The sequence below is a fragment of the Tenebrio molitor genome, chromosome 5 (genome assembly GCF_963966145.1).
Source record: "Tenebrio molitor chromosome 5, icTenMoli1.1, whole genome shotgun sequence".
NCBI classification, from domain to species: domain Eukaryota; kingdom Metazoa; phylum Arthropoda; class Insecta; order Coleoptera; family Tenebrionidae; genus Tenebrio; species Tenebrio molitor.
The window spans coordinates 12,757,127-12,782,384 of NC_091050.1; the positions used below are offsets into that span (position 1 = coordinate 12,757,127).

At 36.6% G+C, this 25,258-nt stretch overlaps 1 protein-coding gene across 1 annotated transcript; it reads left to right on the top strand.

Annotated features, from left to right (window-relative positions):
• The first annotated feature begins 5,333 nt into the window (after positions 1-5,333).
• On the top strand, positions 5,334-24,714 carry LOC138131703 (carboxypeptidase N subunit 2-like). The gene is made up of 2 exons (XM_069048878.1): positions 5,334-6,189; positions 20,350-24,714. The coding sequence occupies exons 1-2, from the start codon at positions 5,572-5,574 to the stop codon at positions 21,499-21,501; spliced, it is 1,770 nt and encodes a 589-aa protein (XP_068904979.1). The 5' UTR covers positions 5,334-5,571; the 3' UTR covers positions 21,502-24,714.
• Positions 24,715-25,258: the final 544 nt, after the last annotated feature.

Genomic DNA, 25,258 nt, shown 5'->3' on the forward strand with positions numbered 1-25,258 from the left:
ACAGGTTTTCCGTGTTTGAATGTCCTGTTTTGGGTCTTTTGGCTGCACGATATTCTTTTCATGTGTTCAGTTCGGAGATAAGATAAACGTAACAACTTGGAAAATGCGATAGCAGAGGATTAGAGTCAAGGTGAATGAAAAATACGAAGATTAAGAAAATGTAACAAAAATTTGTTGCAATCAATAATTTTGCAAAACCTGTCAAAGACTGACATTTGATTAATGAAATGGCAGAAAGTTATCTATTACACCGATAACTGACACCACCACAAGATGGCGCCATCAAACTTTTGACTCAAGGTTGGTAGAACTGATATGCGTTTAGGAGGATGTCATAATACACTAAATTTTGACGACAGATTCTATCGTTAGATTTTCCCTCACTAGAATAAAACGAAAACCCAAAAAACCGCCTAATAAACCCCACGGAGCTTGTGTTCTATTCGAACGAGTTACTTTTCCTCTTGCCCTCCAGTATGGCCCCTACGGTACCGATATCTGGCTGACCCAGAATATGGTTGGTAGCGCTGAAGTTACTATGACATCAATAAAGACGGCTATGATTTAAATTTGATTACTTATTCTGTCACTTCATACTGTCATTGCGTTGTAAAATAATTATTATAATAAAACCACTCATTCTAAATAAAAATCCGCAGTCGTTTCATTACTAGTTGTAAAAATAGAAATGAGAAAGGATTTACCTTATACAGAATCCCGAAAATTCCTTAGCATCGTGGTTAGAATTAATAAGACCACACAAGGAACTTACAGAAAGAAATTTAAATAATAATACAAGAATACCTATTGTAAATTAAAAAAACTCTTGGACTGTCAAAATTAAATTTTATTTTAAATAAAATGCTTGTTTTGACTGTACTTGGGTATAAATGCTGCCAAAGGATGCTAAATTTTGTAGAAAATTTGTTACAAAATGAGAGAGACCCTCGATCAAGACCAATGAACGATCAGGATCATAGTCTGTCTTTGTCATTTTTACAGAATTTTCTGTGAAATTTTAGTATCGTGTCACACTAGCTTAAGAAATTTTCGCTAGAGTGTACCGACATCAAAATCTGGTTAGAAAATATATTTAGGTTATGTTTTCATTTTTAATTATTGAACTAAAAATGTTTTAAATCATTCATTGCTTCGAACACTTGAAGTGAAATGCAGCAAATAAATGAATTGGAACAATTTAATTAAGTTTATAAAAGACATACGACAAACTGAAAACAGGTAACAAATTAAACAACAACCAAAATCATCCATAATAAACTAATCTGTTTCATTTATTCAGAATCGGAGGAAAATTATTTAACATTTGATTATCACTTATCTGCAAAATTTTGATTTGTGTATCACAAGAACGAACACCAATTTATTAGTTAACAATACTGGAGCGGATTTGGCACAAGTTTGTAATATCACTTTTTTTTTGTTCCTCATAATTATTTCCTTCTTCTCTCGCGGCAATAGAACCACCCTAGTTCGTTTTGAACTTTCCATTTTAACCTTTTTACAAAATACACTTAAATAATTTTGCAATTGATTTGGCAATGTCAATTTAAACAAATGAATAGTTTGAAAAATTAAAAAATCATAGATGACAACTGGGAAATATGAAAATAACTAGTAATTTAACCAACCTAACAACTGCAATTTTGATTTTGACAGTCCAGATGTTTTTTGAATGGACTTTATGCGAGGTAAGTGTTGATTTATTGATTTATACACCGTAGTTGTAGGGGCCATAATTAAAATTATTTTTTTAATGCACATATATGCAACCAACTATACTCTGCTGGTTACTTTTTAAATGCCAAGTTTGGACCACGATGTCAGTACCATACCGTAGTTGTAGGGGCCATAGCCCCCCAGTTTTCAACGAGGCAACCTATTATACGCATTCCAGTTCTACCAACCTTGTTTAGACTTTAGACACACTCCGTGCGGTAAAATGACAGATAGTTTGATTAGTTAATCAAGATACCGTAGCTGTTTAAAATGTGTAAAAATGTCATTTAGAGATGAAGAGGCCAAAAATTACTATTACCGATAGGATTTCGTAACCAAAAATAACTCCAAACGCCCAACTGAACCTCTCCCAAACATTTAAACCTTTATTTGCTCATCCTTTAATTGCGACTTGCTGCCGGAAGGATCATGACTAATCACCCCGAATTTTTTAATATAAATTACCCCAATTCTGGCAAGTTTAAAGAGCCGCCTCCGCCAACCTAATGAAAAAAAACCGGCAAATCAGTCCGAAACAGGCGTAAATTGTGATAAATGCGCTAATCCAACTCTCAGACTTCCCGCGGTGTTTCTTTTATTCGTTGCTAAAGGATAATAAGACTTGATCATTCGGGCTCACATTTTATTAGCGACCAATTTAATAACCATAAATTTCAATGAACATTACTGGATAGGTGTACGCCGGCACCTTCACGATCACCAAGACCTCGCCTCTTGAGTAATTCACTTGTTCGCAGTACCCTCTGTCCCGTCCCACGTTGACAATTCTGACAGATGTGATAGTCTCGGCGTCCAAACTGGCGTACCATTTCACGTAACTGTCACAAGAAGTCACCTCTTCGACCATGATCAATTCGTTGACAAGTTGATAATCGCTGTACTGTCTCTCGTTGCAACACAGATCTCCGTAGCCGCCCCCGTAGTCCAGAACCGACGAGGTCCTGGGGGCACAGGACGACTGGTACCTTCGACTCTGGGTCCCGTTCTGGAGCAACCGCACTGCGTCCTCGGGGTCCAGAGTCACTTGGCCCGTGATGTGGCGGCCGCAGACCAGGAACGGTAAAAACGAAGCGACAACGACACAAATCGTCAACATCTTGCACTGACTGCAGCGGTTTGCGCCCTTTGCTTTTGCACAAATTCGGTGCGTTTTTATCAGCGGTCTTTCTGGGACGGCGAGGGATTACGCCTGCCTAATTCCTGGGAGTAAACATGAGGAAGAACAATGAGAGGCGATTTTTTACGGCACGACTTTTCTAGGTCGGCCAACAAATTCGCGAAATAATACACGAGTTTACATTATTTAAGCGCCTTGCTTTATAGTCGGATTAACAGAACAAACAGCGCGCGGGATTGCGCGATTAAGATCTGGGGGAGGTTACGAGGGCAGGTGCTTAAGGTGATTGGCAAAATTGTTGGGCCCGCTACGACGATAAAGACGCTATCGCGACGCCTGAATTAAATCTGACACCATATTCCGTCTGTGCATCACGGGATAAGTTGGCTGAGGGGCGTTTGATGCGATAATCTGAGGCGTGAGACGTCGAGGGGTTTATCAGGGAATTTACGAGACGAATTACAAATAGGTATAAATATTGCAACGAGTAATATTTGCTCCACACATTGTTTAAGACAGAGAAATTAATCTGTCATGTTCACTCGACACGTTATATTTGAGAGATAGGCAACCAATGAAACAGCCGGTAATGCAGATCTCTCCAGTTACTCTCTCATGTGAATTAAATTCGACACCATAACCTGTCTTTACATCTTGGGATATGTTCTACAGGATGTTTGATGCGATTTACGAGGTGAAATAAAAGTAAATATGAATAGCGCAAGTGAGCTAACATTTGGTCTACTTACTTGATAACCCACATTGTTTAAAAAGTTAATATTAAGTCGGTTTAGATGTTTACTTTGATAAATAACTTTTGATGGATAGGCAACCAGTAAAACAGGCGATTGTGCAGAAATTCACAATTATATTTCCCTCTGGATTATTTGTTCTTTTCGTGACGTTGCAAGCACTGTTGGTACATTCTTTAATGAACAGTGAGCACATTCGTGACAAACGTCTCTAGAAAACATTGATTAAAGTGCATGAATCAAAAGCGTCTTTAATAGAGAAGTCTAATGTTAAAAGTTCAAATGGTTTGCATTGCTTTTATTAGACTAGACAAACTTTAAAGCACAGCGATTGACCCAATTCAATAAGTTTGCTCGACTGCTTGGCTGGCACACCCTTTAAAGATATGTAACTTCTTTCAACGGAGAAATTAATTTCTGGATTTTTGGCACATGTTCCTATCGATGTGATCTAATTGAAATAAACTTTGACTTTTTGTAAACTATGGATAATAGAATCGGTTCGATTCAGAGCAAATTACAAAAGTTTGGTTGGATTAAAGCGGAGACGGTAACACAAAAGACTTGTTACGTGGAGACGAGACCAAAAAATAGTGTTGAAATTCTTCCAAGGTGGAAACAAGTTCTTTTTAAATCTTCGAGAGAGACTCGATATGTGGACGTGAATCACGTCGTAATAGGAGTGTAAAGTGTTTTTTAAAAATAAGAAGAAGCTTGAAGTCCTTTTGTCAATTTAGTTGAGAATTTCTTGTCAAGATTTGCAACGAAGACCACTGAGAAGTTTAAAATGACAAGATCCTCTTGTAAATTCATCGAATGGTTCCTGTCAGCATAACTAGCCTGGCAAACTAGCGCAGACAAGTCTAGATTAACTACACTTTCCAGTTTCATTCGTTGAGAAAATTTTATCGAACGAATTCTCGGTCGCGGTTCAGGAACTCTATTATATAAAAGTTCGACGGTAACTTAATAACGGACTGAAAAAAATATGAAAGCCGCAACCATTCACCGATTCCAACAAAAATTCGCCGCCGAAATCGAATTAGCATGAGCATTATTTCAGCCCTTCCTGGAACTTGCACAAAGCAAACAGGAGTCGTGCGACCAATTTTCCGCTGCACGAGAAATGTCGAGCGAAACCATCGGAATTGAATTTATATTAAATTTATTTGACGTTTGTAACCCTTTCGTGGCGCGGAAGGAGAAACGGAGCGTTGCGAACAAATTTTGATTTCTTGAAATATCAATTGGATTAACATGGCGTCCTGCAGCGAGTGCATGTTGAATGCGGTGCTGACAATGCCGAAGGCGTCTGCACGAAATTGCAGAGCTGAAAATAATTATATTAATACATACATTTATTACCGAGGATTGTGTCGAATTTTTTATTCCATAAATAGGGGTAGAGAGAGGGTTATGAAATTGCTAGCGCCCAATTCGTCATGATTAAAGCCACAAATTGTACTTTTTAAATTTGATCTGGCTTAAACGGTACCGGAGATATCGCCATTTGTATTAATTATGTATCCCGGCGCCTCCACCATTTTTGCAAAATATATTAACGAGTCTCTCAATTAATGTCAGAGATAGGGTCATGCGGTTTTTTGTATTAGATTCGTCACAACGAACGCTACAGAATGTTGTTTTTAAATTTAATCCAATTAAAAAATTAACAAAGATATCGTCATTCGTGTTAATAAAAATTTACTGACGGCTCTACAAATTTGACAGTTGACAGATCGATGCCGTGTTTTGCATTCGATTTGCCACACTTAGCTTTATGAGACACACTTTCACTGTTTGATCTAACAGAAATGGCAACAGAGAAATTGTAATTTTTATTTGGAACTTATCCCGGCGCCTCCACCATTTTTAAAAAACTCCTATAATTATCTTAAGTATTGAAGACGGTAGATTTGCTTTGACTGTGTCGTTTGTCGCAGGATGCTTTTGTGCTGGCTGCAGCTGTCGTCGTGCCTCGTACTGTTATGGCTGTGTTCACCAAGCAACGCTCTGTGCCCGTCCATCTGCACGTGCAAAGTGACTGAGAAGGGCCGTCGCAAGGTTTTGTGCAACCGCGGGGGCATGGTGGACCCCATCCCCACGTCCGAGCTGGACCCCGGCACCGAGATCCTGGAAATCAGCGCGCCCCCCTCCGACCACAACTCGCTCACCATCGGCCCCATCTTCCAGCACCTGAAGAAGCTCGAGGAGCTGCACATCCGCAGGTCCAGCGTGCACCAGATCGGGATGCACCCCTTCTGGGGCGTGCCCTCGCTCAAGGTGGTGGACCTGGCGTCGAACAGCATCGGCACAGTGCTCGACCACAACTTCCGCGGCCTCGTCAATCTAGTGGAGTTGAATCTGGACGATAACAGGATACGGACCTTGCAGACCGGTGTTTTTAAGCATTTGACCGAGTTAAGGATATTGACTTTGCAGAGGAATTTGCTCGATGAGTTAGTGCCTAGGTTGTTCTTGAAGCTCGGCAAGCTTCACGTGCTCAAACTTAGTGGGAATAAATTCGAAGAACTCGACCCAGAAGTGTTCAAGGACGTTCCAGTAAGTGGGCAGTGGGTTGTCTTGTTGGGGACTGTCAATCACTCACCGAACAAGGAAAACGAATCAGGCACACAATGCTTTGTTTACACCTGACACTGTTATCGTAAATTCTTCTCCGAACTCGCGAACCGGAATCTGTTTCCTTTGAGGTTCCCCTTCTGTTATTTTAATGCAATATGGATGAAAGTCCCGCATGGCAATTGCCAAGAAAGGCTTTGTGCAGTCAATAATGTACAAAACAACGCACAGAAACGGAACTGTTTTTAAAATGAAGCTCGATGAAACTGACAATGGAGCGATAGAGAAAACAGTTTACTTTGCATCGATGCACAAGTTGTCCTAACAAATTCTTCCTCCAGAGAAACTAGTACGAATTTTATTTCACGTTTTGTCTAACTAAACGTTTCGTTTCAAAATGCGCACAGTAAACACTGAAATTAAAATAACGAAATGAGGAGAGGGAAAAATGTTACGTTTTTTCCGAGCGGTGTTCTGTGTCCGTTGAAAACGGTTTAATGATCAACTATCTGCTCCGTAAATTACCAGATAACTGTGTTAATTATCGAATGTGAAAGAGACATAAAGCTATCTATTCATTCGGAGCGGATAAAATATGGCAACGGCTAACAAATGGAACTAATTTCGGTCTGGAAAAAATGTCATAAATATATTTCGACATGCTAATTATGGATTTTAATAAAAAGGGGGAATTTATTTTACAGACCGACTAGCTCAGCTCGTAAAATTGAACGGTATTGGTTCCAATAAGTTGCTTTTTAAGGGAGAGAGCCAGACTGTTGCCAATTCAAATCTTGTCTTAACTTACGACAAATCGATAAGTGGTATCTGTCTGAATCACTTTCGCTCAGTAACGATCAGGAAAGGATCAGTCTATAAAAATTCCTGAAAATTTGTTTTTGGTATTTACGTCAGTTTAGAAAATCTGAAACAATTATAGTGAAATGGCTGTGGTAAAAATTGTTTCAGACAATAATTTATAAAGCTTATTGTTTGTAATTAAAAATGGTCATATTATACCGGGCCTTCAAATAAATATATATTTAGAGTAGGCGTAGGCGACATTCTAATTCTGTTAACAGTGTAAAGTAATTTTTGTAGGTAACCAATTATTCTCCGGAGTTACACAGGTTACATAGTAAGCTTTTTCCCAATTTCATTTTGTCATATTCCGTGGAGGGGAAATAGGGAGAATGCACTACAAAAATTAAAAATCTTTTCTAACCTAATTTTATTTCGTTAAAATGTCAGACGTTTCTTTTGTCATTTTCTACGCTGGAAAAATGTTGCAAACAATTGAATTTCCATAGGTTGCTCTAAATATAAATTTATTTGAAGGCCCTTTATTTTTTACGGAAAATTTAAGCGAAGAAATAATTAAAATTTCGCTTTAATGCGAACCTCTGCATCACCCCAATCGAGTAATAAATTAAAATAAACTTAAATAAAATGTTGTATTAATAAATTTACAAACTAAAAACCTTGCTAAGGCTTAGATTTTATAAATAATGAACTGCAAAAAATAGGGATGCGCCGAGAAACATCTGCTTGAGAAACTAGGTCAAGTCTAATAACCTTGTTTTACGAGCTTTATGATGGAGAATTCAGTTGAAAAAATCGTTTACATTTATTAAGTGCAATCAAGTGAAATTGCATTTTGCAGACAGTAAACGCAATAAACTGATCAGAGGATAAATGAGAGAATGAGAAATAAGTGTAAGAAAAGTGTTTAAATATTTCTTTGTTATCGTAAAAATGGTAATGTACAAAAACAATTAACAAGAATAAGTTATTTTTATTTAGTAAGATTATTTCCTTCATGTGTTTGGCAACCAATTGCGTGACAAATATTGACCAATCAAAACGAGAAAACAAAAAATAACCCGATAAAATTTCTCTAAAATACATACTGGGCAATAATCTTATAAAAAATGTCGGTAACTGAATTTTTTTTAAATTATTTTGAATAAAAAGGATTGGAAATAATGCGTTTGGTTTCATTCTATTCAGGAAATAATCAGCCGTATACCCCTCGTGCAAAATTTTAATATCGGCAGTTTTTTTGCTAATGAACATCCATAAATGAGGTCAGAAGACCAATTATTATCAAATAAGAGCACGAGACGAAGTCGAGTTTTCGTTCATTAGCAAAAAAATTTCCGATAAAAAATTTTGCACTTGGGATATGAGTGATAAATCAGATCTAAAAAAAAATCTTGTATTAACTGAAAATAGACAAATACAAGTATTTAACCAAATAAATAAAATCTCAAAACTATATTTTACAGAGCTCATACTGACATATCCAATTAAAATTTTTAATTTTTTTCTAATAAATAAACTATCGGGTGTTCATCTAAATTTCTCCTCAAGGTTGGCCTTGAAAGGTCGATTATGAACGCACCACTCGTTAGCCTGCAGAGTAAAAACACAAACAACTCAAGAAATGTGGTTAGATTTAAATAGTCAATCCGTGATCCGTGATCCATGGTACGTTCACAATCGACTCTCAAACTACTTTGAGGAGAAATTTAAATGAACACCGATATATCATTTTATTTAACTCATAGTCATAAGCATTTCAAGACAAATAATGACACATCAAACTAATTTGAGCGAGGATATAATTTGATAAAAAATGCTCTGTAGATGGGATTTGCTAAAATATTGCTCTACGGCTCCATTGACCATCAGGATTTGCTAAGGGGACAAAATAAATTGTCAAATAATATCTTAAATTTATGAAATATAAATTCCTACGTTAAAAAGATAGTTTACATTAAAGACGTTAGTTCACTTAAAAAGAAGTGAAATGTGTCGTAGTTTTTAACCTGTGATATTTTCAATAAATAATCAGTAGTAGGTATATCCTTCGTGCTAGGTAAAATAACAAGACCTAATTTTTTTAACGGATAAATTTTTCAATTTTTGAATTTTGGTATTTTTATTCTGGTTAGGCCCGAGAGCATTAGCTTGAGGGTTTAACCTTGAATAACAACGAGTAAAATTCTCTAAAGCAAAAATGTTTAAGTGAAAATTGGAAAATTTAACAAATATTAAAAATTAGGTCGTGTTATTTTTGGTAAATTAATTCCAGAATACAAACTTTAACGTTAGGTAATTATTTATTTACAGTGCAGTTATTAAAAACAAACAATTTGAGATTGTGACAGGAGTAGCATGCAATTTTAATCACTTTTGACAGATGAGTAGTAGGACGTTCTTATCACGATAAACATTTTCGATTGGATGAAATCAAGCGCTCTGATTGGCTGAACACGTACGTTTGATGTACATGGAAATTAATCTGAGATAAACACCTCGTGTGATCTAACTCAAGCCTTACTAAATCGCTGGGCCAAAATGAGAATTATTATCAAATAAAAGACCTTGACTACATCTCGTTTATGGATGTTCTCGTTTATGAAAAATTTTTACTGGATGCTAAGAACCTAACACTAAAGATATAATATGTCATAAAATTTCTATAAAACACTGCTGCTCAACAAATCGCGTTTTAATATCATGCGTTGCGTTCCAACAACCAGACGAGCACAGAGGCAAATTTGACAAAAAAAAAAACATATAGTTCTATGCAATAAACTTTCGTTAATTAATTGATAAATTTAAACCCTTTATATTTACTGAAATTAAATAAAAACAAATCTCTTTTTAAGTCGAAGTTTTATACAATTTACAAATATTTAAATGCAATGTAAAATATGCCGGGAAATTTATACTAAAAAACTAATAACTGTGTTTTATCAATTTTATTATGCAATAAAGAATATTGCATTTTATGGCAATAAATATTATCTATGAAAATAAAAATTGAGGAAAATGTTTAGTATTTCCATCATTTCAAACAAAATATAAAAATATCCATGTTGTAAATGAATTTTGTAAATTCTATCTTAATAATCCCAAGATATACAGGGTATTTCACGAGTGATAATGAGCCCAACGGAATTGAAAATGCAACCCACAATACATTTGCAAAGTTAACGTAGGTATTTCTCTTTTAATTTAAAAAGCATAAAACATAGTTAGCTGTGCAGTTTCGTAAATTGTTTATTGTCTGCATAAACGCGCAACGACAGAAGCATTTTTATTACATTCGCCATAAATCAGGATCATGTCTGTTTTCTCATCGTTCCAATCGACGTATTTCAACGTTTTCGTAAATGTCAGTTGTAACAAATAAAATTATTGGAAGCAAAGTCATCATGGATTCATAATTTTATTTTTAAAACAATTTAAATTAGCCACGTTCACTTTGGAAATGTATTGTGGGTTGCATTTTCAATTCTGCTTTGAATGATGACAAATTGAGTACAAGAAAGTTTCATCGCTTTATCAAATGAAATCCTGGGCTGGGAAGGCGTAGATTAATTGGAACGTGTTGACAGCTAACCTAAAATTTAGAACCAAAAAAATCTTTCTTCTTTTCTTTCTTTGCAAGTCTAAAAATTGCGTTTCATATTCTGCATTATGATAAAACGAATGCAATAAACTGCATCGATCATATCAGTTAATATACAAGGTGATTCACGAGTAATAACGGAATTGAAAATGCAACCCACAATACAATTGAAACGTAAATCTGTATTTTGACGCGGTAGATATCCAGCTTTACGTTCCAGATGTATTGTGGATTGCATTTTCAATTCCGTCGGGGTCATTATTACTCGTGAATCACCATGTATAAAAAGATATTTTAACATTGTTTTTGTTTCAGAAAAGACTGACTCTGACGATGTATCAGAAACAGCTGAATAAAATTTCATTACTTGTGAACTAGATCAAATCTGAAATTGTGTTCACGACAATTCGCTGTGACAGCGGTAATAAACCAAACACAAGCGTGTTTCTTCCACATCAAACGCAAAAATTGTGACAAATTGTGTTTTGCAAAAGTGCCGGATTTGAGGGAAAACGTTGAGGCAAAATATTGCAACAATAAGATTTGAACGAGGCGCATTGTAAATTTCATCTGAAATGGGACGAAAAGGAGGAAAAAGACGAAAATCTCTTAGCAAGTGTATTATTAAAAAAAATTATGGCAAATAAATTGGGAGCGCAGTTTTTGCGATTTGTACATCGGTTGATGTGAGTGAAAGGTTTGAAGCCGCGATAGCGAACAGTAATGGAAGCAGTCATCCACCGTTAAGATAAAACAATATTTTTTTACGACGCCTCACACCAACAGACATAAAAGCCATCGGGAATTTTTCATGCGATAACAAAACATTTTGTTTTCAATAATAGGTGCGATTCGCGGCGTCGGTCAATATTTCCTTTGTTCGACACATCCTCTTTGATCTCATTTGTACAAATGACATGAAACAGGCTTACGCGGGAATGTGGGAGAAAAATGCGTCAGCGCTGGCAAACGACAAAAACATTTGTCTCCTCATCAATCCCCCGTTATTCGTCCCATAACCAATTACTCTCCAAATTAAAAAAGGCGACAAACGGCGTCTCCCACCCTTATCTGGTTCCGCCCCGCGTAAACGCCGCAAATCGAAGATATAATACACAAAACCGGCATTAATAAAATAAATTGAATCGTTTCTGTGCGATTTATTACGAACAGAGATCCGGACAAAGTGTGCGGAATCACTGAAACTGGCACTTTGGCAACATTTTGATCCCACATAAAATAAATCAGAGTTCGGGGCTGGACCACCTTTGACAGATCGAACAATCCGCAGCTTCATAAAATCCCCACGAAGGGGCTCCGCAGCCGAAAATTGCGGCATAAATCGCGCTAATCCTCCAATAAACAAACAAAAATTAATTATTCCTGTCGGCAACTTTCCCAAGGAAAAAGTTGCTCTCACGTCCTGAGATTAGCCGCTCCTCGTCAATTATTCATCCGTGTGCAGGAGAATCCTCGCGCATCCTTTTCATCCTCTCGGGGGTAATTGCTCGTCCCCATCTTAATAAAAATCGAGTCGCTGCTTTTTAATTTGTGTAAAATCGTCCTTTCCGGGACCCTTAAATTACTCGCCAAACATCGACTCATTACCGGCGGCGACATTTTTTATTCATCGCATTCTCCGCCGCCTTCGGATCGAATTATCCGCGTGCCTTAAAAATTAATGCCACGGGGTACAAGGTTCGCCGCCACCGATGCGTTCACTTCCGCCACGTAAATGAACCTTTCTAATTATTACTTAAAGCCCTCGTTATGTGGAGTTATTAAGTTAATGCAGGTTATAAATTCCCGCGACCATCCATTTTCCAACACACTTTAACAGTAATTGTAATAACTGATGATATCTGTCCGGAAGAGTGATGCATCAACCCCACTTGCGCTATTAATCCCCAGGGAGCGGCCTGGACACCGTGCCGGAAAAATCGCGTGGCCGGGACAAAACAGGGTTTCTTTTCATCGAGGCTTCATCAGATCGCTTTTAATTCATCATCGCGTTGAATACCTGAATCGCGGGAATTTCCCAATGCGGATTAAAACGCCCCTCCAAGTTTGCAAAGCAGGCGATGATAAAACTAAATACGACCCCCCGAGTTTCCAGGGAGCGTTAATTGAGCGCGACGGCGTCACCGACGAGCTGACAGCTCCTGAAAGAATTCACAACAATCGAAACGTGTCTAAGTTTGTCGCTTTATTTACAAACTTGGACTTGCTAATAACAAATTTAGCTGTAAGACGTCGACGGTTGACTGTTGATTGATGGCCGCCCCCGGAACCCCGCCGATTTGAATAAATCACAATGGGGACGGTGAGGAGTTTAACACGAACATGTTTGCTTCGTTTCGATAATTCCGCAGAAGAAATATTCTCCTACAAATTTGTATTAATTTTTTAATGTAGAAATATATAATTTTTTAAAATTATCGATATCGCTGTAATGATATGTTAGATAGAAAAACAGCAATTTATGAATCGAATGATGATGAATCGAATGCAAAAAGCTGCACCGCTTTACTGCTAGGATTAGCCGAGAAAATTGGAAGATAATTTACAAAAATGGTGGAGGCGCCGGGAGATTTTATAATTAACATTGAATAATTCTCCGTTATTTTTTTACCTAGATCAAATCTAAAAACTGTATTTTATAAACTAAATTATGACGAATCAAAGCTTTAGGATCAATTTTGAAAATTTAAAATATGAATTACAAAAATGGTGGAGGCGCCGGGATATTTTTCTTTTAAAATTCCTAGATCTTCGTTATTTTTCAAGTTAAAAGAATTCAAGAAACTGCCATTTGTGGACTCAATTATGACTAATTTATTGCAAAAATCTGCTCCAGGAGTACTTAAGACAACTGAAAAATATAGAGGTATTTTGTAAAAATAGTGAATATTTCTATCAACGTAAAGCTAGATAAAAAGAGATAACTTTTACAGATTTAACGAAATGATAAATAGAATCCAGAAAATAGTACATATAATTTTGTCTCTAGTACTAGTAGAGAAAGTGCAAAAATATGATTTGTAAAAACTGTGTAATCCCAAGAATATCTTTCTATTAAAAAAAACAATGTCTCTGTTTTTGTTTCAGTTATATTAAATCTAAAAACTAAATTTAAAAAATGAATTCTGACAAGTCAAATCAAATAAAAAAAAACTACAACGCCTTATTTCAATGATTAGTTGAGAAAATATAAAATAAATTCAGGATGGCTTGGGTATTTCAAGGTAAAATAATTTTATTTTTCTTCAAACGTCAGTAAAATATGACATACTGCTGGAGTGATAATGCTAAAGTGTCCATCTGCCATCTGACGAGCTGACGAGCGGACGAGCGGACGAGCGGCAGATAAAGTAATTATCTCCGCTGACGAGCAGCAGATAAAGTAAACTAGCTAAATCATTTGAAATTATTCATAACTCAAATTTTAACAAAATCCTTTCTGGATCTCACATATTGAAAGCTGAAGTGAATCAATAAAATTTAATCAAGAAACAAAATCTATCCAAATTAAAACTGACATAGTGACGCTTTTCAAAACGAGCTACATTAATTTATCATTCCACCCAATCTGGTTTCTTAACATTTCTTCAATAATTTGTTATGAACGTTTGAAGAAAAAATAGTATACAGGGTATTCCGAGTCGGGGGTTTTTTAGGGAAAAATCTCAGGAATCTCGAAAAAATAAAATAAAAAATATAGGGAGGGTCTTTACAAAGATATATGGGTCTGAAGGCTCAAACTTTTCATCATGTTTTCTTCAAATAAAAAATATAAATTGTTGACATTCATTTTGAAATATGGTGAGGATGATTATATTGTAAAATATAAATGAAAAGACATTTCTTGAAAAAACAGCTTTATCTCGAAAAAATAAAATTTTTATTTATCCAATTGTTGTTCAAAAGGGAAGTACAACATAGCTAGAATATTAATCAGGTATCTTTGAACAAATATTGGCAACTTTGATATATTTTTCAAAGTGACAGCAATTTTTTTTTTAAACATTTTTACTTGGTCAACAGGATGTCCCCTACTAAACCCCGAACTCGGAATACGATAATTTTAAGATACCCTGTATGTTATTCGGAGCAAAAATGGTTGTATGTGCTTTGGTCTCAGCATATAAAACTTCATTTTTGCTCCTAATAACATAATATATTACTTTTGCCAACGTGATTATGATTTGTAAATAGTGACATCCAGTGAACCAACATAATGTGAATTTAGTAATGCTGGATCCAGCGTGAATAGGGTATAAATTATGTTTTACAAAAATGATGGAGGCAGTGGAATATTCTTTAAATGGAAGTGACTACATTTTCATTATTTCTGGAGCTAAATAAAATTTGAAAATTACGGTTCATAAATTTGAAAGCGATGAAACGAAAAAAAAATATGATTCTATCTCTATCATCAGTTAAAGAAACCTGTAATGCAAAAACGTGTATGACTAGTAAAGCTATTTGTGCTCTAGACAAAAGAATATTTGTTTTAATAAAAATATGGATATCTTTATTATTGTTTCGGCAATATTTAATCCGAAACTGTGTTTCATCGATTGAATCATGACAAATCGAATGCTAAAACCTGCAATGCTCTAGCTCTAGGATTCGTTTTGGAAAGCTGAAATATGATTTGCGATATGGTGAAAGCGCTGGGATATTTTTTCCACTAAAAATCTATATTATTGTTTGAGTTAAAGCATCACCAGAAACTGTCCTTTCTACACTGAATCGTAACAAATTTTATGCAAAGACCTGCTTAACACTGTATCTGCAGCTGTATTTAAGAAAACTGCAAATATACAGAGTATTTCACGAGTGATAATGAGCCCGACGGAATGGAAAATGCAACCCACAATACATTGGAACCTGAACCTTGACATGGAGGCGATAAATATCCGGCTTTTCCTCCTGATGTATTGTGGGTTGCATTTTCTATTCCGCCGGGCTCATTATCACTCGTGAAATACCCTGTATATTTTGTAAAAAGGATAAAGGCATAGGAATTCGTTGTGTTAAAATTATCGATATTCCAATTACAGTGTACAGCGTGAGGTAGATACAAAGAGGTGACTTACAGATTTAATTAAGCATAACAAATCGAAGTTGAGAAAAATGTAAATGCATGTTTTGTAAAAATTGTGGTGGCATTAGAATATTATTTATGAAAAAACCAGTATCTCTGTTATTGCGTAAGAGTTAAAAGTTAAATCAAAAATTACACCTTGTAGACTGAATTATTAAGTGAGTGAGTCGCCATGGGTGACGACGTGTTTATTTGCACTCAGTGCATAAAATTCAAGAAGATATGGGACAAAATTACGAAGTTTCGGAAAAACGTCTGCATAGGAACAGAATTAAAATAGTGGGAATTCATGAGCAGGAGAATAGTGAGATGGATAAAACATTAATTGAAAAAATTATTAATCAAAATGAATTAGATAAACAAAACTCAGAAATGGAAATAATATATAGAAGCAAAATTTCAAACAAGAGATTTAGCATAATTCTGGAAAGCAATGAACTTGTATATAAGAGATTAATTGAAGGAGAAGTATATATTGGATGGTCCAGATGTAAGGCCTATGAGGAATTTGGAGTTTTTAGATGTTACAAATGTAATAAATATGGACACAAGGCGAATGATTGTAAAGGTGAAGTAACTTGCCCTATATGCAGCGAAAAACACGTGTTGAAGGAATGTAAAAACAACACAAAAAAATGTGTAAACTGTACAAATGCGAATGAGAAATTAAAATTGAAACTAAACACTGATCACGAAGCATGGGATAGAAATTGTGCATCATTTATTAGAATTCTTGAAACACAGAAAAGGAAGTTTGCGAATATTAGTAATAAATAGCAATTAAGGGAGAAACAGACAAATATCGGATCGTCTGGCAGCATAATAAAAAGTGATCAAAATTTTGAAATCATTTTCTACAACATACAGTGTCTCAGAAATAAAATGAACTTATTAGAAGCTTCTCTCAACCATAAAAAAGTGGACTGCATATGTCTTTGCGAACATTGGTTGACTGTTGATCAGATGAACACTGCTCGTCTACCTGGTTTCAATACTATCTCCTCTTTTACAAGAATCAATCATATCCATGGTGGTGTACTTCAGATGGTGAAGAACAATCACTAAATTAATGAATTAATGCATCCGAACAGATATTTTCCCAAACTGTTTGAAAAGATCTATTGTAACACCGATTTTTAAAAAAGGTGATAGAAATGATTGCAAAAACTATCGTCCTATTTCCTTGCTGCCAGTGTTTTCAAAAATTTTCGAAAAACTCTTACTTCTGCAAATCGTAAATGCTCAATTTGGTTTTAGAAGAGGTCTTTCTACATCCAGTGCAGTGCTTTCTTTTATTGATAATATTGTCAGATCTTTTGAAAATAACAATCATTATAAAGCAATATTTTTGGACTTAAGTAAAGCGTTTGACACGGTGTCCCATGATATTTTAATTAAAAAACTTGGATACCTACTATAAGTTCTCTTCTAGTAGCATTTCCATGATGACTTCGTACCTTAGTAATAGAACTCAAAAAGTAAAAGTAAATGGTGTTTTTTCAGAAAAATCTAGAATAATTCACGGGGTTCCGCAAGGATCCATCCTCGGTCCCGTTCTTTTTTTGATATACATTAACGACTTACCATCTTATATTCCACAAGCTGATACAGTTCTTTATGCAGATGATACTACTCTCGGTCTGTCAGAGGCATCAGCTGTCAGACTAAATTCAGAAATAAATAGCATTCTTTCCAAGGTACGAGACTGGTTATTGTCAAATAAATTGCATTTGAATAATGAAAAAACAGTTAACGTAAGTTTTACGTTGAAAAAATCAGAAATCTCAAATGATGAAACTGAAAGCGCTAAATTTCTTGGTATTTTCGTAGACTCACGTTTACTCTGGCATAAACATATTGATTACCTGGCAAGCAAAATTTGTAAAAATATTTTTCTTCTGAGGAATCTGTCAAATTGTGTTTCACAAAAGACGCTAAGAAGTGCATATTTTGCTTTAATACAGTCTCAGTTACAATACTGCATTACCTTATGGGGCCATTCTCCCGCTTCAATACGTTTGTTTAAGCTCCAACGTAGAGCAATAAGAATAATGGCAAATACAGGATATCGCACAGATTGTCGCCTATATTTTCATAAATTAAAAATTCTTACCCTCCCTTGTTTATACATATTAAGATGTCTGCAATATATCAAAAACAATCCTGATCAATATAAAAAGTTAAAATCCTTTCATGACTATTCCACAAGGAAAAGCGACTACAGTTTCGACGTTTTCAGATTGAACAGATCGAGACACGGTCTTAACTTTTATTCAATAAAATTTTATAATGTGTTACCTCATGTATTCAGAAAGATGTCTCCAGACCTGTTTAAGATGAAAATTGAAAAATACTTACTTGCGAAATCATTTTACTCGGTGGAGGAATACCTGAATGATAACTTTTCCGACGTTTTAACTGTGTGTAATTGTTAGTATAATCAACAACATAATACATTTAATGTCTCTGGTGGTATTAGTGTCATTTATTTATATAGTTTTCTTTTCTGACGACTTTAAATACTTTTGTATAGGAACAGGAATAAAATATTTATTTAATTTAATATGACAAGCCTAAGAGAAAAAGCTGCATTGCTTTATCCCGAAAATATAAATTATATATTTTTAAAAATGGTGGAGGCGCCGGGATAGTTGTTTACTACAAGCGACCACATCTTCGTTATTTCTTGAGCTAAATAAAATTTTAAAATTGTGTTATTATGATGAATCTCTAACATCAGCTTATAAAAACTGCAAATATATGTTTTGTAAATGAAACAATCGTAGTTGCGTGGAAACTTTTTCATCCAATTAGTTATATCAACATTTAATACTGCTCGAACTAGGTCGAAACGAAACAACATGTTTTATAGTGATGAATCGAATGCAAGAAAACAGCATCTCCGATATCAGAATTAAGAAAAGTGCAAATATGAGGTCTTATAAAAAACAAAAGCTGAAGGCAGACATTTCGAAAATTTACTCTAGTTCGTAAATACGATTGGAGCTCCTCATAATAAGAATGATCATGTAATCATGTAAAAGATTACAACCGACAGGTCACACATAATTCACACCTTTATGAAAATCAAGATTCTAACGTTCTCAAAATCACTAACCTAACTTTTAAGACTGACATCTGATTGCCAACTGAAATTTTTGGTCACAGCCAACTCTATTTTTTTTTCGATCTCACGGTATAAAACTTATAGAACATGACATATGAGTGGCATAGAAAATTTTATCCAACAACTGCAACAATTGCAATTATAATTCACGCGTGACTTATAGATCACTGTATGTAAATAATTCACACGTGAGTTATGTTATGACTTATAACGCACGCGTGACCACTTTACTGTTCTGAAATGAGAACAATTATGACTCTATAGAGTGTCTCAGCTAAGAGTTTCGAGCCTACTAACTCAGTTATTTTCCAGCGGATTTTTGTGAAATTTAAAATACAGATATTTTAGACGGTGAAGAATAAAATCCCATTAATGCAATCATCCAAGTCTTAAAAACGTAATTTTTACATGCCTTTTTAAAATGTTGAATCAATTAAGATTTACATAGAAAATTTATCGTCAATAAAAAATGCTGTAGGGAAAAACTCGCCCTTGAAAGACATCTGGTTTGCAAGAAAAAAGCAAAAAACTGTGTTAAACGTGGCTGCAAATGTAAAAACGTAGACGCGTATGAAACAAACGCGCAATTTTGCAGAATTTTGGTCATCCCTTTTCGCAGAAGCGCAGGTGACATATTTGACGTTTATCTTGCTAACCTTACAAACACTTACAAAGTTAAATACAACATTTGGACGTAATTTATTATACTGGATGCTTTAATTCTTCCATAAAGGACTAAAACACGATCGGGATATTTTAGCAAGGTAATTTAGTTCGGGTACGCTTCCTGTGTCTTCAAATAAATTGACGACTCTCTTAACCTTACATTTTGTAAAGCCTACATTTGGATAGTGTTCCACGAGAAAACGAACTGTGTCATTGAAGTTATTACGACACTCTCCATAGGCAAATTTTTTTTCCTTTTTCAACAATATTGAAATTTCTGCCGCTGTAGTCTATTTTTAGAGTATTTTCAATAAATTTTCACAATTTGACGTTTCTAATAGAGCGCGCCCAATTTTGACAGACTTTAAAGGGTGTACAAAATGTTGCTTGGCAATTAATCATCAATTGTTTCAAAAGGTAACTGCTCAAATACCTTCAAATTTTACATTAAATTTTTAACGACAAAATCTAATCTTTTCGTTGAATCAGACAAGTGATTTACTTAATAGTTTGTGTAGACCCCTATTTTTTAATGTTTAACAATCTAATAATAATCGCGCATAATTTTCGATAAAGAAAACATGAGTTAAAATTACATTTTTTAACTTGAGGTAATTTTATTATTATTTATTGAAACTTCACGGTCTAAAATATCTGCATTTTAAATTTGATAAAAATCCGTTGGCAAACAACCGAGATATTAGGCTGGAAAGTCTTAGCTGAGACACCCTGTATAAGTGGCAAATGTTAGATAAAACATTTACATTGAGCGTTCACGTTCTGCATCTATGATCTAAACCGTATCTTACATTGCAGGAGTTGCGGGTTCTGGAATGTCGGGGTTGCGGCCTGCGCCGCATCAACACCCAAACCTACCACTTGCTGCCTTACTTAGCGCACCTCGACCTAGGAAACAACCAGATGCAGTTCATCGCCTCGGACGAGTTCCGCGACTTGAAGCGTCTCCACACGCTGAAACTCGACGGCAACCAGCTGCCCGTGGTCCTCGAGAAGACCTTCGTTCGCCAACAAGAACTAAAATACTTGTGTCTGGCGCGCAACCGCCTGGCCAAGATCACCAACACGGCCTTCCTCAACCTGTCCAGCCTCGTCGATCTGGACATCGGCTACAACAAGCTGGACCGCATCGAGATGGTGGCGTTGCAGCACGTCGCCGACACCCTCCAAAGGCTCGTGATCAGCGGGAACGCCTTCACCTCGAGCGTGATAAAGAACATCTTGACCACCGCGTACAACGTGCGGGACTTGGGGATCGCCCACATGAACTTGAGACAGTTGCCGCGGGGGTTCGTCCCAGACAGGGTGCGCAAACTGAACGTCTCGTCGAACAATCTGACCGAGCTGGGGGTGGCGGCGCTGCCGCGGCAGTTGACGGAGCTGGACGCCAGCAACAACAAACTGACGGGCCTGGAGGAGGCGCTGGTCTTCAGGGTGGAGGACCTGCGGCGGGCGATCCTCGGGGCGAACCCGTGGCAGTGCAGCGCGTGCCGGATGGGGGCGGCGGTGCTCCGGGCGAACCGCACCGACTCGCTCAAGAATCTCACGTGTGCCTCGCCGAGGAAGCTCCGCGGCCGCTCGTTATCCACCCTCCGCTCGGAGGAACTAACGGCTTGTAAAAACTCGGGGGATGAAGACGCCGCTTCCTCCTTAAGCGATAACAAAGTGAGTCTGGCGGTGGGAATAACGAGTTTGCTCGCGTTCCTCATAGTTTGCATAATCTTCGTAGTTTGCTCGTGTATGCGACGACGTGCGAGAAATTCCGTAAGGGAGCAGAAGAGGATCGCCGAGATGCAGGAGAACAGCCTGGACCACCCCATCGCCATTTTCGCCAAGGGCGAGATCAGCTTCAAGTTTCCGCTGGACCTGACCGAGAGGAAAGTGTCGGTCTCGACCATAGACGAGATCAAGAAAGATACACAAACTTTGCCGAACGGGACGGGAATTTGAAGTTTACTCAAATCTCCGGTCGCAATAAAAGAAACTTCGCCCTGGGGACGAGGCGGCGGCGGTGGTGGTGGTGTTTGTTGTTGTCTGTGCTAACTGACGTGTGTTTCGTAATGGTGAAAACATATCGGCTTGAGATGGCGCCATCTCGACCATATCAATCGGAATTTTTTATTGACGAAACATAGTGAATCACAGTGCCTAAGGGCGGGCGGATGCGGACCAAGCGCGGGTGGCACAGTTTTTTAAACTAGGCGAAGGGGATAAATCGGGACGCATAAAATACCACTCAGATGCTAAAGAATTTCTTTCGAAAGAGATAGCACGCTACGCTTGAAATTTTGGCGAAAAATTACAAAAATAAACTCTGACCTTTATTTTCAAATAGCTCTTTGTTAAAAACAGGTAAACAAGTACTATCTCACCAGATGACACTTGTGAAAAAATTAAAAATCAGATTTTTGATGAAACACATTTTTTATGTCTTAAGATTAAAGTGTTGTCAAAAATTAAGCGAAAAAAAAATGCAAAAAAGTGCACTTGTTCATATAAAAACACCACTCTTAGGGCCGAGCACCTCGACTGACCGTCACCGCTTCACCTTGAATAGCTGCTTGCGTGTGCTTACGTCACCCCGACTCCCCCTGCGTTCAAATGAAATCCTGGGCTGAGTAGGCGTTGGAAAAATTAAACCGTTTATAACAGTGTAAAATTTGAATTTCCCGCTGTTTGGCACGAATGACAATTGCTTATGTTTAATCCGGACACAATTGAACATGTTTGTTTTCAGCAAAGGGTGCTCTTAGAATATTTGCTTCGAGAACAGGAATCGTTAAGTTAATGTAAAACATTGCAAAGAAAGAAAAAAGAAAGATTTTTTGGCTCTAAATTTTAGGTTAGCTGTCAACATACTCCAATTAATCTACGCTTTAAAAAAACACAACAATTGACTGTTTCCAACGCCTTCCCAGCCCAGGATTTCATTTGAACGCGCGATATTTTTTACTATTACACTTCTCATCTCGATCCTATCAATTGCTTCTTAAGATAGACTGCTGAAAGGAACTGAAGCTACATTTGTTGATAAACAGTTTTTCATTTGTCAGTGAAAGCTTTCAGCGCAACAGACAATAAACGACAAACTACCCTTCTGTATCTTTACAACTGTAATAACAAATTCTCCTTACTTTGATCCTGTTCTTTATTAGAGGAATACATAGCTCGAGGCAGTTATCTCAGAAAATGTTTTTACTCTAGTTTTCCGACACACCTTAAATAAATAGAAATGTATTCTCGATCCAAAAATATTTTGATTAAAATAAGTTGTTGTGTGAGAAAACTAATCAAGGCCAAAAAGTGTATATTTTTCGTCCGAGCCTGAGTTTTCTGGCCGAGGCGCAGCCGAGGCTTGAAAACATGGGAGAACAAGAAGCCTTTTTTGGCACAGACACATATTAAATTTTTTAGGCGACCGCACGAACTACAAAAGCAAAAGACATCATTGTAAAAATTACAAATTTATTTTGTATCCACCTTTTTCAAATAGATAAAATTTATTAGATAATACATATTAACAATTTTTTTTATACCTAGTTATTTGTTATCACTGATCAGCTTGCCAAGCAAATTAGAAATTTACTACATATTTGCAATACAATTACTTATTTACATAATTTATGGTGACAGGACAATTATCGGTTTTGTAGGTTTCGTTACTAACTTATTAAACAGACCAAGAGTTGGCGCCACGGTCAGCGTCCGAAAAAGAGTTACTTTTCGTCCGCTTGTGAGTACGTAAAATTACCTTTTTTTATTAATTAATTTTTTTTTCGTGTTTGTGTAAACTTCTTAGATGAAAAAATTATACTTAAATATTTGAAGGGTAATTTCATTGTGTTGAATTTTGAGGCAAATGTAATTTTTTTGCCGACCTCCATGAAAAGAAAATTTTCTCGCAAGCATCGCTACTCCCTGAATAATGTTGCTGACGTGGTCAGAGCCCCCCAAAAATACATTAACGAAACTCTCGTCCCGTTCCTTTGGGAAATCGCATTTCCACCGGAAAAATTCAAATCCGCATCGTAAACCACGTTACCTCCCACATTAAGCAACTTATTGTGTTAAATAGTAAAATTTTGGCACGTATTTTGTCCGAAATACCGTTTCATCCCCATTTTACGCCCATAATAAACGCTGCAGCTTTTACAACCTGCGGCGAAGAAACCCGCCCCGTCGGTCGACCGCCCCCGCCCGCCCCCTATTATATTTTTGCATGATCGCAAAGTACCTACTTGTACATATACCGTAAGAAGATATCAATGTTCTCCAACTGTGTTATTTATAACATACGACGGCGTGCGTCGTCGCTTACAAACTTGGTGGTCGAAGCCGCCCCCGCGCGTTATTAATTTTTGCAACGGAAGGATTTGCGCCGCCTCCGAGGCAGACGTGTGCAGCCGAAGGGAAATTACATACCCCGAAAGGGGCCCGCTCCACTGCCGATTTACAAGAAGACGATAAGAGGCCTGATCAAGATTATTCCTACTTTATAAAGAAACTCCCATGTTTTTTCATCCCTTTCATTATCAAAAGGGTATTTGGAGCACATTTTCATTCACAAACCGAATTCCCGTTTCTCTTTTTGTTTCTTTATCTGGGGCCCACCTTGCCTGCCAGGACTTGATCCCGGTTCAAAGAAACCGCATCCCGAAAATTTCAACATGGCGGTTGTCAGTCACGTGAACTGTCAATATTTGCAGGGTGGGTTTTGTCTGTTTGGCAACGCCACCGCCGCGCTGTTTATAAAGAAACAAAAAAATATGGAAGGGATTGCGGCCTGGCAGGTCCTCGATGGATTCGCTGACGTAATGTGGATGTAATGCGGTGTTCAGACGTAATGGTCCTTGTAAACATTATTCTTTATTAGGATGTATACTTTTTATTGGGGTTAAGCGAACCCCGAATGAACAACGGTTTAATTTTAAACTCGCTTCCTACATAAAAATTCCGCTGTTTTTTCAAGACAAAAGGAAAACAAAGCCGTCTCGTAGCTTCCAGCGAGAAATTTTAACAAATTTGATACTTTTATTTCAGGGTTCCTTTTTATTAAATTTTTTTATTGATTTTAATGATAAAGAGGAACATGCGGAAAAGAGCTCGTTTAGTGCCACGGCTGATCCAGATTTTATCACAAAACTAGGATGGCAACAATTTAAATCGAACGCAACAAAGTATTGCAGGAAATTATTGCCAAGCTAAATAAAATTTTCCTCTTTTTTTATGGAAAAATTTAAGTTTATTCAAATTTGATCTTCATAATATTATCTAGATATTATTTACTAAAGTTAAATAAAGAAGAGTTGCAATTTCATGATTGATATCAATTGGAAAGATTCCAGTATGTGATGATTTCTACAGAATAATATGTACTATAAACAATAAACATAAAAAAGACAAAAATTCTGGAAAAATATGACAGATAATTAAATTCTAAGGAAAAATTCAATAAAATTTCGCTAGAAAGCAATTTTCTCGTTGTAAATTTATTTAAATATGTAGGTATTATCTAGAAGAAAAAAAATTCAGGACCGGAGATTTCCTCTGTTAAAATGTCTCCCATAGATTCCCGTGTATGTCATTTGGAATTTTTTGCATTTTCTCCAGAACTCATTGCACCGTTCTCACTGTTCCTGTATCTGTATCCTGCATCTCCTCTAAATCTTCCATCCTTGACCTTCCTCTATCTCTCGCGGATCTGCTT

Bases quoted from the DNA above. Each gene is read 5' to 3' on its own strand.
- LOC138131703 (XM_069048878.1), top strand. From the start codon at position 5,572: ATGCTTTTGTGCTGGCTGCAGCTGTCGTCGTGCCTCGTACTGTTATGG. The intron at 6,190-20,349 runs GTAAGTGGGCAG...CTTACATTGCAG, and splicing joins AAGTGTTCAAGGACGTTCCA to GAGTTGCGGGTTCTGGAATG.